The 15,972-nt window shown below is 38.8% G+C and overlaps 1 protein-coding gene across 1 annotated transcript; it reads left to right on the top strand.

Annotated features, from left to right (window-relative positions):
• Positions 1 to 3,029: 3,029 nt before the first annotated feature.
• Positions 3,030 to 3,500, top strand: LOC106007365 (60S ribosomal protein L23a-like). The gene has a single exon (XM_045071381.1). It carries the CDS (start codon positions 3,030 to 3,032, stop codon positions 3,498 to 3,500), a length of 471 nt encoding a protein of 156 aa, XP_044927316.1.
• The last annotated feature ends 12,472 nt before the right edge of the window (positions 3,501 to 15,972 follow it).

Below are 15,972 nucleotides of genomic sequence, written 5' to 3'. Positions count from 1 at the left end.
CCACAGTGAGTACAACAGGAATACTGCTAGTATGTAGGAGAATGTCCTTATGCTTAGGAGATGCACGTTGGAGTAAATGTACTCTGTCTTCATATGTGTATCAAGCGTATGTGTAAGATATGGTTTATATATAAATACACTCATACACCTATCCATGTGTGCATTTAAAACAAATATGGCAAAATGTTAATTTAATCTAGGTGGGGGGTTTACTGATATTCATTGTACTATTTCAATGATTATGCATATTTAAAATGTTTTATGGAGTTGAAAAAATTGTCCTACCACTCCATCAACTTCGCTTTCATGCTTGTTTAAAAGTGAATACTAATGAAACATTGAACACCACATCAAAAACTAATGATGTACTATATGTTGGCTAATTGAACTTAATAAAAAATACATAAAACATTCAAAAAGAAAATGAATGACACTATTTTTAGAGACAGATGTCTTTGAAGTCAACTTGTGAGGAAATACAGTACTCAGTTATCCACTACTATCCTAACCCCAAAGCCATGTCCTTTTTATATGATTCCAAACATGCAATTTATCACTAGATTCTGGGGCTCTATGCTTAGCACTTGATTTGGAAAGGCTCATATTAATAGGGCTAGGGGAAAGTATACCGTAAGAAGTATCAACCCTCTGTTTTAGTTACCTATTGCTGTATAACTAACGACCCTATATAAATATAATGTTTATTCTGAATTGAAATCAAGATCTTCAAGTTATATCAGCACCCTTTTGTTCACTGCAGCACTATTCACAATAGTAAAGATATGGAAACAACCCACCTGTCCATCAACAGCTGAAAGGAAGAAGAAAATATGTATATACACAGAATGGAATGTTATTCTGCCTTAAAAAGAAGGAAATACTACCATTTGTGATAAATGGATCAACCTAGAGAACATTACGCCAAGTGAAATAAGAGAAGGCATGGAAGGATAAATACTGCATAATTTCACTTACATGAGGTATCTAAAATAGGCAAACTCACAGAAGCAGAGAATAGAATGGTGGTTACCAGGAACTGGGGGGAGGAGAAATGGAGAACTGGTGCAGGATAGATACACAATTTCAGTTCTGCATGTTGAAAAAGTTTTAGAAATTTGCTGTACAATATAATATTCATAGTTAACAATGAAGTATATGTCCCTTTAACGCATGTTAAGAGAACAGTTCCATGTTAAGTGTTTTTTACCACAAACATACAGATATAGGGAAATTTCTGGAGGTGGTGGATATGTTTAGTATTTTGATTGTGATGATGGTATGACAGGTATATGTACATATCCAAACTGAAGAAAATGTATACATTAAATAGATATAAATTTTTGTTTGTCAATTATAGCTCACTGAAGCTTTAAAATTATAGGTTTAGTAGCTTAAAACAAATGTTTATCATGTCACAGCAGTCAGAAATCTGGACATGACTGAGCTGGATGGTCTGCAGTCAAGGTGTCATCCAGGCCTTAGTCATCTCAAGGCTCAACTAAGGGAGGATCCGTTTCTAAGCTCATTCATCTAGCTCAGCCTCAGGTCCTCTCTGGCTGCTTGCTGATGACATCAGTTCCTTGCCACATGAACATCTCCAAAGGGCTTCTCAAAACATGGAAGTTTGACTTGATTCTCCATAAAAGAGGCTCTGAGAGGGAGAAAATCAGAAGGTCAGAAAGACGGAAATCAGTTTTTCGGTAACCTCATCTTCAAAGTCAATTTCAATGCTTTTGGCACATTCTACTTGTTAGAAATAAGTCACTAGGTATTTTCACTCTCAAGGAGAAGTAATTGCACAAGAGCATGAATACCAGGGGAGTAGGGGTCACTGGCCCCCATTTTAGAGGCTGCCTACCACATTCTCCTGCTTAAACCCTAATGTCCATGATCAGATTTAAAACCAACTCAGAATAAAGACACACAACTCATATTAGTTAACTTTTCTTTCTTTCTTTTTTTTTTTTTTTAGTAGGTTCTATGCCCAGCATGGAGCCCACTGAGGGGCTTGAACTCATTACCCTGAGATCAAACCTGAACTGAGCTAAGAGTCAGATGCTTAACAAGCTGAGCCACCCAGGCACCCCCATATAATTAAAAAGTTAATTTTTAATTAACTTTTCCTACTCTTAAAAAAAGTACTTTTTAATATAGAAAGAGAAGAAGAAAAGGGAAGCATATTGTGCCATATATTAAGAGCTCCAACTGGAATAGTGTCCAGGCCAGCTGAGAGGGCAGTCTGTGGGCCTTGTTTTCAGCCTGCCAGCTTGTAATCCCAGTTGAATCTACTTTCTATGGCCATTCTTGCCATCAACCGTCTTGGACTCTGAGAGTTTTTCATGTCCAAAGTTTTTCATGGAATACACTCAGGATGAACACCTGGTGTGAACTATACAGAGACAGAAGGTGAATTACAACAGGTTCACCAGACTTCTCAGCTGATCCTATGAGGTAGTTTGGAATGGAGATAGCCCTGTACACTTGTCTTGATTGGGTAAGGGGGACAAATCCTTATACCTAGGATCAAGCAGACATTGGATATAGTCATTGCATTAGGAGGGTGCATAATTTAAGGTGATGGAGTATCCTCTGGCTGAAGGTAATTTCTGGAAAGGAATGCAGCTGTGAGCCTTCAGTGGTCAACACTCCTAGCTACTGAGTGAAATGCTTCAACCCTGCAGGGGGATCTGTGTGTTGCTCTGCAGTCTAGAACTAGGGAATGTTCATAACTAAGTAGTCTTCTGAGGGGACTTGGAGGTGGGTGAGGAAATAAACCCTTAAAAGTTTTCCTGGTTGGAGAATGGATTCTTCTACTGTTGCTTCTGTGCTTAATATCATATTTCTTCTTGGTTAAGAAATCATGAAATAGATACCATAAAAGTGAAAACAGTTTTTAAAGATATTATTAAGACCAAACAAATAGACAAAAATCCCAGAGAAAGAATGTAAACAGACATTATAACAACAATACATCCACCTCAATTTTGATTGTTACTTTTAAGATACAAATAAATGAGCCTTTTAGAAAGATGGCACCGAAAGCTAAGAAGGAAGCCCCTACCCCTCCCAAAGCCGAAGCCAAAGCAAAGGCTTTGAAAGCCAAGAAAGCGGTGCTGAAAGGCGTCCACAGTCACAAAAAAAAGAAGATCCACACATCACCTACGTTCCGACGACCCAAGACTCTGCGTCTCCGAAGGCAACCCAAATACCCTCGAAAGCACGGCCCCAGGAGAAACAAGCTTGACCACTATGCCATCCTCAAGTTCCCCCTGACTACTGAGTCCGCCATGAAGAAAATAGAAGACAACAACACACTTGTGTTCATTGTGGATGTCAAGGCCAACAAGCACCAGATCAAACAGGCTGTGAAGAAGCTCTATGACATTGATGTAGCCAAGGTCAACACCTTAATCAGGCCTGATGGAGAGAAGAAGGCATACGTTCGGCTGGCCCCTGACTATGATGCTTTGGATGTTGCCAACAAAATTGGGATCATCTAAACTGAGTCCAGCTGGCTAAATCTAAATACAGTTTTTTCATGATAAAAAAAAAGATACAAATAAATGAGATATAACTATTACAGCTAAAATATGAGAAATGCATAAGTTCAGAAAATAAAATCAAATAATTTCTTTTGTATTGATTGGTTAACTTTCTTTTGTTTTAATTTAAATGAAAGATTGTGGGCTCTGAGAAATAAATTGAAGATTTTGGAGGGGAGGATAGAGGGGATTAGGTGAGCCTGGTGGTGGGTATTAAGGAGGGCATATATTGAATGGAGCACTGGGTGTGGTGCATAAGCAATGAATCTTGGAACAGTGAAAAAATTAAAAAAAAGATTTTGTATGATAATATTCACTTAAAATTAATAAATTTTGTCAAAAAAATTAAATTCAATTATCCAACATACATCATTAGTTTCAGATGTAGTGTTCAAGAATTCATCAGTGTATAACACCCAGTGCTCATCACATCACATGGCCTCTTTAATGCTCATCACCCAACTGCCCCATGCCCCCACCCACCTCTCCTTCCACAACTCTTTTTCCAGAGTCAAGAGTCCCTCATGGTTTCTCTCCCTCTCTAATTTCTTCCCATTTAGTTTTCCCTCCTTTCCCCTATGATTCTCTCTGCACCATTTCTTATATTCCACGTAAGTGAAACCATATCATAATTGTCTTTCTCTGCTTGAATTATTTCACTTAGTAAAATAGTCTACAGTTCCATCCACGTCAAAGTAAATGGTAGGCATTCATCCTTTTTGATGGCTGATAATATTCTACTGTATATATAAACCATATCTTCTTTATCCATTCATGTCTTGAAGGACATGTCGGCTTCTTCCACAATTTGGTTATTGTGGACATTGTTGCTATGAACTAGGGGTGCAGGTGCCCCTTCTTCTCACTTATCTGTATCTTTGGGGTAAATACCAAGTAGTGCAATTCCTAGGTCATAGGGTAATTCTATTTTTAACTTTCTGAGGAACCTCCAAACTGTTTTCTAAAGTGGATGTACCAACTTGCATTACCACCAACAGTGTAAGAGGTTTCTCCTCTCTCCACATCCTTGCCCACATTTGTTGTTTCCTGTCTTGTTAATTTTAGCCATTCTGACTGGAGTGCGGTGGTATGTCATTGTGGTTTTGATTTGTATTTCCCTGATGCCAAGTGACGTTGAGCATTTCTTCATATGTCTGTTGGGCATTTGTATGTCTTCTTTATAGAAATGTTTGTTTATGTCTTTTGCCCATTTCTGGACAGGATTGTTTGATATTGGGGTGTTGAGTTTGAGAAGTTCTTTATAGATGTTGGGTACCAGCCCTTTATCTGATATATCCTTTGCAAGTATCTTCTCCCATTCTGTAGGTTGCCTTTTAGTTTTGTTGACTGTTTCCTTTGCTGTGCATAAGCTTTTTATTTTGATGAAGTCACAACAGTTCATTTTTGCTTTTGTTTCCTTGCCTTTAGAGATGTCTCTACCAAGAAGTTGCTCCAGCTGAGGTTAAAGTGGTTGCTGCCTGTGTTCTCCTCTAGGATTTTGATGGATTTCTCACATTGAGGTCTTTTATCCATTTTGAGTTTTTCTTTGTGTATGGTATAAGAGAATAGTCCAGTGAGAAGCAAGACGGTGGAGGAGTAGGAAACTGAAATAGCATTAGGTCCCGGGAGTTCAGCTAGCTAGTTATCAAACCATTCTGAACACCTACGAACTCAACAGGAGATAGAAGAGCAGCTATTCTAGGAACAGAAAATCAACCACTAAAAGAAGTCCTAGCCTCAGCAATCAGACAAAAAAAGAAATAAAAGGCATCTGAATTGGCAAAGAAGAATTCAAACTCTCACTCTTTGCAGATGATATGATACTTTATGTGGAAAACCAAAAAGACTCCACTCCAAAACTGCTAGAACTCATACAGGAATTCAGTAAAGTGTCAGGATATAAAATCAGTGCATAGAAATCAGTTGTATTTCTATACACCAATAACAAGAGACAGAAGAAAGAGAAATTAAGGATGTATCCCATTTAAAATTGCACCCCAAAACACAAGATACCTAGGAATAAACCTAACCAAAGAGGTAAAGGATCTATACTCAGAAAACTATCAAGTACTCATGAAAGAAATTGAGGAAGACATGAAGAAATAGGAAAACATTCCATGCTCATTGACTGGAAGAACAAATCTCGTGAAAATGTCTATGCTACCTAAAGCAACCTACACATTTAACGCAATCCCTATCAAAACACCATCAGTTTTTTTTTTTCCAAAGAAATGGAACAAATAATCCTAAAATGTATAAGGAACCAGAAAAGACCCCAAATAGCCAGAGGAAGGTTGAAAAAGAAAACCAAAGTTGGCAGCATCACAATTTCAGACTTTAAGCTTTGTTACAAAGCTGTACTCATCAAGACAGTAGGGTACCGGCACAAAAACAGACACATAGATCAATGGGACAGACTAGAGAACTCAGAAATAGACCCTCACCTCTATGATCAACTCATCTTCAACAAAGCAGGAAAGAATGTCCAATGGAAAAAAGAAAGTCTCTTCAGCAAATGCTGTTGGGAAAATTGGACAGCCATATGCAGAAGAATGAAATTGGACCATTTCCTTACACCACACACAGAAATAGACTCAAAATGGATGAAAGACCTCGATGTTAGAAAGGAATCCATCAAAATCCTTGAGGAGGACACAGGCAGCAACCTTCTTGACCTCAGCCACAGTAACTTCTTCCTAGAAACATTGCCAAAGGCAAGGGAAGCAAGGGCAAAGATGAACTATTGGGATTTCACGTTTGTTGTTTCCTGTCTTGTTAATTTTAGCCAACAAACCAAAAGACATCTGACAGAATGAGAGAAGATCATTGCAAATGACATATCAGATAAACGGCTAGTATCCAAAATCTAGAAAGCACTTACCAAAACTTAACACCCCAAGAATAATCCAACCAAGAAATGGGGAGAAGACATGAACTAAGATTTCTGCCAAGAAGACATCCAAATGGCCAACAGACATATGAAAAAGTGCTCAACATCACTGGGAATCAAGGAAATCCAAATCAAAACCATGGAGATAATACCTCACACCATTCAGAATGACTAAAATTAACCAGTCAGGAAACAACAGATGTTTGCGAGGATGGAGAGAAAGGGGAACCCACCTACACTGTTGGCAGGATTGCAAGCTGGTGCAGCCACTCTAGAAAACAGCATGGAGGTCCTCAAAAAGCTGAAAATACAGCTAACCTATGACTCAGCAATCATACTACTGGGAATTTACGCTCAAGATACAAATGTAGTGATCCAAAGGGTTATGTGCACCCAAATGTTTATAGCAGCAATGTCCACAATAGCCAAACTATGGAATGAACCTATATTTCCATCAACAGTTGAGTGGATAAAGTGTATAAAGAAGATGTGGTATATTATATACATATATATGTATATGTAGATATATTATATAGATATCTACATATATTATATATCTATACATATTATATATGTATAGATATAGATATCTATATAGATATCTTCACCAAAACTGTCTCTATGTGTATAGAAAATGAAGCAGAATTAGAATAGATATAGATTCCTATAGATATCTATATCTATAGGTATCTATATCTATACATATCTACTATATCTATATATATAAAATGTAGCCATCAAAAGAAACGAAGTTTTGCCATTTGCAATGACATGGATGATACTGGAGGGTATTATGCTGAGTGAAATAAGTCAACCAGAGAAAGACAATTATCATATGACTTCTCTATAGGAGGAATTTGAGAGGCAGGGAATGGGCTTGAGGGGAGTACAGAATGAAAAATATGAAACAAGATGGATCAGGAGGGAGATAAGCCATGAGACTCTTAATCTCACAAAACAAACAGGGTTGCTGGGGGTTGTGGGGTAGGGATAGCATGGCTGGGTTATGGACATTGTGGAGGGTATGGGCTACAGTGAGTGCTGTGAAATCTGTAAGCCTGATGATTCAAAGACCTGTACCCCTAGGGCAAATAATACATTATATGTTAATAAAAATAATTTTTAAAAAAGAATGGTCCAGTGTCATTCTTCTGCATGTGGCTGTCCATTTTTCCCAGAACCATTTATTGAAGAAACTGTCTTTTTTTTCCATTGGATATTCTTTCCTGCTTTGTTGAAGATCAGCTGACCAAAAAATCAATGGAACAGAATAGAGAATCCAGAAACAGACCCTTCATTCTGTGGTCAACTATTGGTTAGCTTTCTAGCAATGGAAACCTTAGGGAGGGATCCATACAGAGAGCTGGAAATAACAGATTCTCATAGCAGGAGCCAAAGATCTTTAGTAATTGATGTCTCTAACTGCACCCTGACCTCAAGAGACTGATTAAACTGATCCAACTCTAAGGAGGATTATTTTGCTCTTTGGAAAATTCTGCTTCATTTTCTATACAAAGAGACAGTTTTGGTGAAGAAACAACTGAAATCTTTATTAGGTGGCATTGTGGTTGGCTCCTAATGCCACAAACTGAAATTCCTCCCTTGGAAGGTACAACAGGGTCCTAATGAATAGTATCTCGAGCAAAAAGAGCTGTGTGATTGAAATGGGATTGTGTATCAGTACTTATTTGTCAGTATACACATATGCACACACAAACACTCCTGCACATATACACCTGACATTTGCCCTTATGCCTAGGTTTTATGTCCAAACAAAGCTTTGGCCTAATGAACTGTAGACAAAATTTCCTAGTTCCTCCAACATAACTTCTGAGGTTCAATGCCTGCAGTCCGTGAAGATTCCCACTACTGCCTAAAATCCATCCACCTGTTGACTAAACCCTCTCTTCCTTTCACATTCTACTTTCTTATTTTATGTATCCTAGGCCAGTTAAGTGTTAGATTTTTATTTTTGAAAAGACCATAGGGTAATACTCCATTGTATATATATCACATCCTTATCCATTCATCTACTGATGGACACTTGGGCTGCTTCCATAATTTGGCTATTGTAAATAATGGTACAATAAACATAGGGGTTCATATATCTTTTTAAATTAATGATTTCATTTTTGTTAGTTAAATATCCAGTAGTGTGATATTACTGGATGACATGGAAATGCTATTTTTAATATTTTGAGGAAACTCCATACTCTTTTCCACAGTGGCTATAGAGTTTGCACTCCCGCCAACAGAGCATGAGTGTTCCCTTTTTCCTATGACCTTGCCAACACTTGGTATTTCTTAGGTTTTTGATTGTAGCTATTTTAAAAAATTATTAGCTAAATCATTAGCCTCTACATTCTCCTTCCTGGCTGCACTCTGGGACTTAAAGCCATACCCCTGATGTGATTTTTATTTTTTAAAGATTTTATATATTTATTTGAAAGAGGGAGAGAGAGCACAAAGGAAGAATGAGAGGGAGAAGCAGACACTCTGCTGAGCAGAGAGCTGGATGCAGAGCTCCATCCCAGGCCTCTGAGATCATGACCCAAGCCAAAGACAGACATCCAACTGACTGAGCCACTCAGGCACCCTGATGAGATTTTTCAAAAGAGTGGGCCATACTAGAGCTTCTCAAATGTTAATATGCATGTAAATCACCTGGAAGGTCTTATTAAAATGTAGACTCTGATTAAATGAGTCTGAAGTGAGGATGCCTGTGTGGCTTAGTTGGTTAAGCATCTACTTCAGCTCAGGTCATGATCCTGGAGTCCCAGGATTGAGTCCCATGTTGGGTTCCCTTCTCAGTGAGAAGAAGTCTGCTACTCCCTCTGTCCCTCATCCTGCTCTCATGCTCAAATAAATAAATAAAATCTTAAAAAAATAAAATAAAATAAACGAGTCTGAAGTGGAAGACAAAATTTTGTTTTTTTTTTAAAATTTTATTTTTTATTTTTTTATTTTTTATAAACATATATTTTTATCCCTAGGGGTACAGGTCTGTGAATCACCAGGCTTACACACTTCACAGCACTCACCAAAGCGCATACCCTCCCCAATGTCCATAATCCCACCCCCTTCTCCAAAACCCCCTCCCCCCAGCAGCCCTCAGTTTGTTTTGTGAGATTAAGAGTCACTTATGGTTTGTCTCCCTATTTTTAACAAGCTCCCAGGTAATTGTACTACTGGACTAAGGATCATACTTTGTGTAGCAAGAGTTTAATAGACCCTGATAATTTCTTATAGTATAAAGACTCTTCTACTGGGAAATTTAAAAATTCCTTATTAAACAACTCTGGGTGGAAAGGAAGAACTAAACAAATGTAGAATTTCAAAAAAAATGGTATATACTGAAGATACTTCACATTAGAATATATGTGATAAAACAAAAGCAGAAGTCAAAGAAAAAACTTCACTTTTTAAAAAAATTTTATTTTCTTTAGACACAGAGAGTGAGACAAAGGGAAAGAGATAGGGGCAGAGGGAGAGTGAGAGAATCTTAAGCAGGCTCCACACCCAGGGCAGAGCCTGACAAAGGGCTCAATTTACCACCCTGAGATCATGACCTGAGCTGAAATCAAGAGTCAGACACTTTATCAACTAGGGTGCCCAGATGCCCCAAATACCCATTTTAATAAAATAAGAAAATGAAATTTAGAAGGATAGAACAAATTAAGTTAAAATAAACCAAAAAGAATAAAGATTAGTGAATAAGTAAATACATATAGTTTAAAAACAATAATAAATAGAATACATAAAAATCCTAGTTATGTAATACAGTGAACACAGCAGAATAAACTAGCTGAAATAGGGACACTGAAGGACTCCATTAAAAAGTCTGCGTTTTTCTTCTTTTCCTGCTTCTGTTCTTGCTAGGACCTGCACCCCTACTTTACACATACAAGCAATGTATATCCTCCTTGTAAGAGACAAAGAGTTAATGATTTCTTTGGAATCTTCCAGCAAAATAGATAACATCCAAAGATGACCATCACATGCATATTCCAGACCACTGGCACTAGACATCTTGATGTTCAGACCCCCTGGCTCCAAGGAAATAAATGACTTACAAAAGACACCTGGACCATTGTCCTTGCTGTAACTGGTTTCTGGAAGCCTGAGAGGACACACACAGCAGACCACCATCCTCAAAACAAACAAACAAACAAACAAAAAAAACCCAGACCCCAAGCAAAGATGAGACTTTTTCCTTTCGGAGTCTCTTAGGTGCTCTGTCTGGGTCTACACTCTCTCTATATCTTCAGTAAACTCTGCTCTCACTCCGTCTGGGCTCATGTTTGATTTCTCCCCTGTATGTAGCCCAAGGATTCTCCTAGCAGGTTCTGTGGGACCCCCTCTGGGTCCTTGGACTCAGCCTGCCCACATCATAGCTAATCAAATCAAGGATAAAAGGGATAGCCCAAAATATAAAATAAAAAAAAAGGACAAGAGGAAATATCAACTTAAGCTGATTAAAGAAAATAAAAATGACTAGAGAACATTTTGCACAATTCTATGCACATAAATTAGAAAACCTAAATGAAAATGATATAGTATAATGCAGTACATTCTATCAAAATTGATCTCAGTATGGGTGCCTGGGTGGCTCAATGGGTTAAGCCTCTGCCTTCGGCTCAGGTCATGATCCCAGGGTCCTGGGATTGAGCCCCCCATTGGGCTCTCTGCTCAGCAGGGAGACTGCTTCCTCCTCTCTCTCTCTCTCTCTGCCTGCCTCTCTGCCTATTTCTGATCTCTCCCTGTCAAATAAATAAATAAAATCTTTTAAAAAAATGATCTCAGTTGAAAGCACAAATCTGCACTTAAAAAAAAAAAGTTACGAATTACTCCTGATACCGAACTGGGCCCTTGTGCCCTCTAAACAATGGAAATTGGTAAGAGACCAATTGGGAGTTTCAGGCAAGGCTTTTTTGGGTTTATGCTAGCACACAAGGGAGGCAGCACAAAGGAAAGAATCCTCAGACTGACTGCCCAAGGAGAGGTAAGGGAGAGTTTTTTCAAGAAACACGGGTGGTAAAAGGATGATGTTAAGTCTGGAGAGGTGGGTATTTCTTAGCACCTATGCACTTAAATGTCATGCTTCCTCATGTGCTGCATGTCTAATTAATATGTTAAATCTCCACGCCTGGGCATGATGTTTAGTGTTAAAATGATGGGAAAGCGTTGGTGATAGTTCAGCAGTGGGGTCCATCTTGGGAGAGATTCATTTGGTCAGGTCTTCACCAGTCTTTGTAGTCTAGTCTCTCCTTTCTATAAGCCTGCTCCTTTTAGTAAGCATGGTGCCCCCACATTCCTGAAACATATGCTATGTAAGAGCATGGAGTTTTAGCTATCCTGGAAGATCTATTACTCGGGACATACAGCTTCAGCTACCAAGGATTGCTGGACTTGGTGGTTAGGGTTGAGAGGACCAGAGTCCAGTCCCTGCTCTCATTTCCACAAACCAAAAACAAAACACAAAACCCCACTAGATTCAGACAGTTTTATAGGAGACTAGCAGAAAAAGAGAGAGAGAGAAATTGTAGAGAAAGAAAAACAGTCATATTTTTCCTTACAAAGTATTACACTGATGGCTGTACCTGATAAAAGCTGCACAAAAAAAGGGAAACTAAAGACTAACTTCCTTGCAAGTACTGACATAAAATTCTATTATCAGCAATGCAGAATTCTTGTACCACACCTTTATTCCTTTTCAGGATATGTGTGATAGCTTTGTCCAATAATTAGTGGTATAAAAAGCTGGGTATCCTTCCATATTATGCAGGCTATGACATTCTGAAAGGAAGAAGAAAAAAAAGATGCTGAAAAGTCTTGCTTCTACATAGAATACCTTTCCTTTATCATTATTCCCTTGGGTCTTTGCCCTTTTGGGAGTGCCTTTTCTTCCTCTTGGAACTCTTCTGCGTGGGTCTGGGTGTGGTGACCCAAAAGCCACCCCTTGTTTGTGAGAATCCACCACTGCCACTTATGCCTCTGCAGTGGCCAGGGTGAACCCCAGGGGAAAGCAGTCCATCTGTCCCAATTGGCACTGTTGCAGCTTAGCTGCCTCATCTCACATTGGGGCTACTTGGGTTAGCAGTCCTTTTGTCTCCTGCATTTCACTGCCTGCCTGCTTTTCCTACCTGTATTCCACATTGTTGTTTAGGTTTACATTCTGGCCTGTTCTCTGAATTATCCTGTAGACAATAGGGACCCACAAGTTTTAAACTTTTTAGCACAGCAGTTTTGGGGATTAATTCTCTTGCAGGTGTGAAGACTGGACCTTCTAATAGATGCTAAACCTAGTAAATTGAACTTAAACCACCCTGTGTCATCATTAGGAATATGCTGTCAGGCTGAGAAAGACATGAAGCACCCTTCCTCCTGTCAAAGGCAACAGAATGCCTTCACCATTCACATCACTGAGAACTCTGTCTCTGATGAGGAATTAGGGAGCTGGGAGCATGCAGCATTGTCTCTTGATTTTTTTTGGATTTCCAATATCTCTATATCCTTTCCCACTAAAAAAAGAGAGAGAAATTTTAACTGTGCTGGTTGGGCTTCTCTTTTTGTCTTCTTTCTTCTCATTCCTGCCCCATCATGATGCCCAGGCAGAAGTCACAGCCTTTAAAATGTGGTCCATTCAACCCTCTAGCCTCATCTACTGTCATTCTCTTTTAAGTACCCTGCATTCTATCTTCTCTGGTTTATTCTCTGCTTGGAGAATATTTTGTCTTTTTGTGCTGAGGTCCATGCCCTTCCCCCAGTTTGAAAAGCTTATTTTCCTTGGTCTACCTTATACTCTTTCCCTTCTCTGTCAAATAAGATTTTATAACACAATGAGGTGAGATATATTTAGCCCAACCTAAAGGCCCAGGCAGAACTGAGGAACAGTGAAACGAACTTTGAGAGATTAAGTATACTATCAGCATGAAGAATTCTACAACAAAGTAAAATGAATTATGACTACTAGAATTTGAATCCTGATTCTCTGACTTAGAAGCTTCATGACCTTCTATGCACTTCAGTGTCATCTATAAAATGTTGATGTGATGATCATTTAGAGGGTTGTGAAAATGCAACAAGAGATCACCGTTGTAAGTCGTTAGCAGGGCATTTGGCACAAAGCAGGCTTTAATAAATCTAACTCATTGTGGGCCTTTTGTTTTCTTTTCAGGATTCACTCTATATTCTCTTAGGTATCTTCTGAGCACTTGAAAAAAAAAAAAAAAGACTCTTCATCCACTAATCATCTGCTTCCTTCTGTAATCTGGAAAGCCCCAGAGGCCAGAACACAGAGGGAAATAACAAAAAACAAAAAACCAGTCTCTGGAGGAGTTGCAGTATTTGGCTGTTGGCAGAGGCCAAGAGAAGCGGGGGTGTCCAAGTGGAAAGCAGGATGATAGAGATTCTAAAGGGGAAAAGAGGACTCCAGTGGGAGATCTTTGAAAGTGATAACACTCCTCATTGTGACTCTGTTGTTCATCTTTGATTTTATGTGGCTCTTCCTGCTCCTCCTGAAGGGTACTGAATAAATCCCTCTTCTTTTGAGTGAAAAGAAATGTGGACACATCAGAGGAAGCTGAATAGAGAATACAACAGCAATGTGGGTAACTGACCTGGGGACTTGGTGTGGGGCTGATTTGGAGTTTAAAGGCCAGGATCAACCTAGAAAGGAAGATATAAGTCCTCCATCACACTGTAAAGGGCTGGCCAGGTCTGGTGGGTGGTGCTGATATGAAGATCATCACTTGGAAATGGTGAGAGGGGGGAAGGAGAAAGAAGGAATGGGGAACACATTTACTTTGCTTCAAAGCTGAGAAAGGAAGGAGTAAATCCAAACTTTCGATAAGGGAGAGCCGGTTTTCAGAGTCCAAGGGGGAGTTTTGAGAAAAGAAACTGAGCAGTAGGACTGATTGGGAGTACATTTATTTGGTTGTAGAGGGGAGGCACAGGGTTATTATAAACACAAAGGCTCCATTCAAGTAAGTTACGCATTATTGCCTTTTTCTTTAAGACAATTTAGATTTGAACTGTGTATTTCTGACACTTAAATAGGAATGAAAAATCCCATGTATTTGTGATTTAGTTACTGAAGTTGACTTGTGTAAACTTTTCTTTAGTGATTGGCCCTCCAGGTTTTCACGTAAATGTCTACAGGATTGAAGGAAGAGGCAGATTCTGAGTTAGAAAAGTCTTAGAAGAGCTTGACCAAAGCTATCTTAATAGTACACCTCAACGATCAGGAAGCAATTTTATCTGCATGTTGCTCTAGGTAGTAGCTATGTGGGTGTGTTCATGTGCTAACTTTATAAAAATCTATCAAACTGTACACCTGAATCTGTACACTTTACAGTATGTTGTTACACTTCAAATAAAAATTTAACAAACTTGGGAACAAACAGTAATGTTAAATGTTTTGGGTAGGGCAAGTAAAATAAATAATGAAAGAAACTACTAGATGGGCCACACATCATTGATGGGGACCACCACTGATCTTAGCAAGAAAATTTTCAGTAGCAATAAAAAATGAAATAGAAATGAAAAGACAACTAACCTGTCCTGTCATTTGAAAAGATTAATAAATTATACATAAACCTCCAGCTGTACTAATTAAGATGTAAAACATATGAGGACAAAAACCCTCAAGGGAAGGAAAGGTATGCCCAGCGAGAAGTTGCCAGGGCTGGATAAAGGAGGGATGAGCAAGGAAAGCTGGGACAGCCCTCAGAAGAACGGTGCATATAGGGCAGGGCCAGAGGAGGAAAATCCTGGATCCGAGGTGAGTGGGATGGTGGGGGAGGCATTCTCATCTCTCAGGTTCCTCTTCAGCTCTTTAAGCAATGATGGGTCAACTCTGAGTTTGTGGCATCCAGAAAACACATGACAGTCTTAAGGATATGATGAATTATTTTTTCCCCCATTCTTTACTATCATCCAACTTCAAAAAGCTTTCCACTGTCTTCTCATTGTCTATCACTGACAATGTCTCACCCAGTGGCTATACACAGCAAAGTTCTTTTAATATGACCATGAAGCAGAGCTCAGTACTTTATCCAACCTGTTCCATTATAAGGCATTTCTATGTTAGGGATTTTTGTTGTTGTTGTTGTTGGTGGTGCTGGTTTGTCGGTTTCAATAAAGACCAGTTTGTAACCATCGTAGAAATTTGGATTTTTAGAAAACTTCTGAGGACTCCCATCAAGCCTGTGTGTGAAGTCAATTAGTGCTAGTGGCTAAATAGAAGGAGCAAATATATGTTCTATGTTAGGATTGGGAAACAGGAAGAGTGTCTAGTTGGTTAACAGAGAAAATGTCTATTGTAGTCTGGGATCCTGGGGCAGTCCTTTCCATCAATCTGACATAACCAATTATTTAGGGATATACTCATGACAAAAAATTAAAAGGGAAAGTGGGGATCATAAATATTTCTGGACAGTTTATTACCTCCCACAGAAAGCACTAATATTGTTCTCTTCCTGAATCCATCAATTTATTTCTTCAAGGATGCTTTATTCATCTATTGTCAAGGCACTGTAC

The sequence above is a fragment of the Mustela putorius genome, unplaced genomic scaffold (genome assembly GCF_011764305.1).
Source record: "Mustela putorius furo isolate JIRA1106 unplaced genomic scaffold, ASM1176430v1.1 tig00003987_pilon_pilon_pilon, whole genome shotgun sequence".
Lineage (NCBI taxonomy): Eukaryota > Metazoa > Chordata > Mammalia > Carnivora > Mustelidae > Mustela > Mustela putorius.
This window is presented reverse-complemented; position numbering and strand designations above follow the sequence as displayed.

Coding starts and splice junctions, on each gene's coding strand:
- LOC106007365 (XM_045071381.1), top strand. CDS start 3,030: ATGGCACCGAAAGCTAAGAAGGAAGCCCCTACCCCTCCCAAAGCCGAA.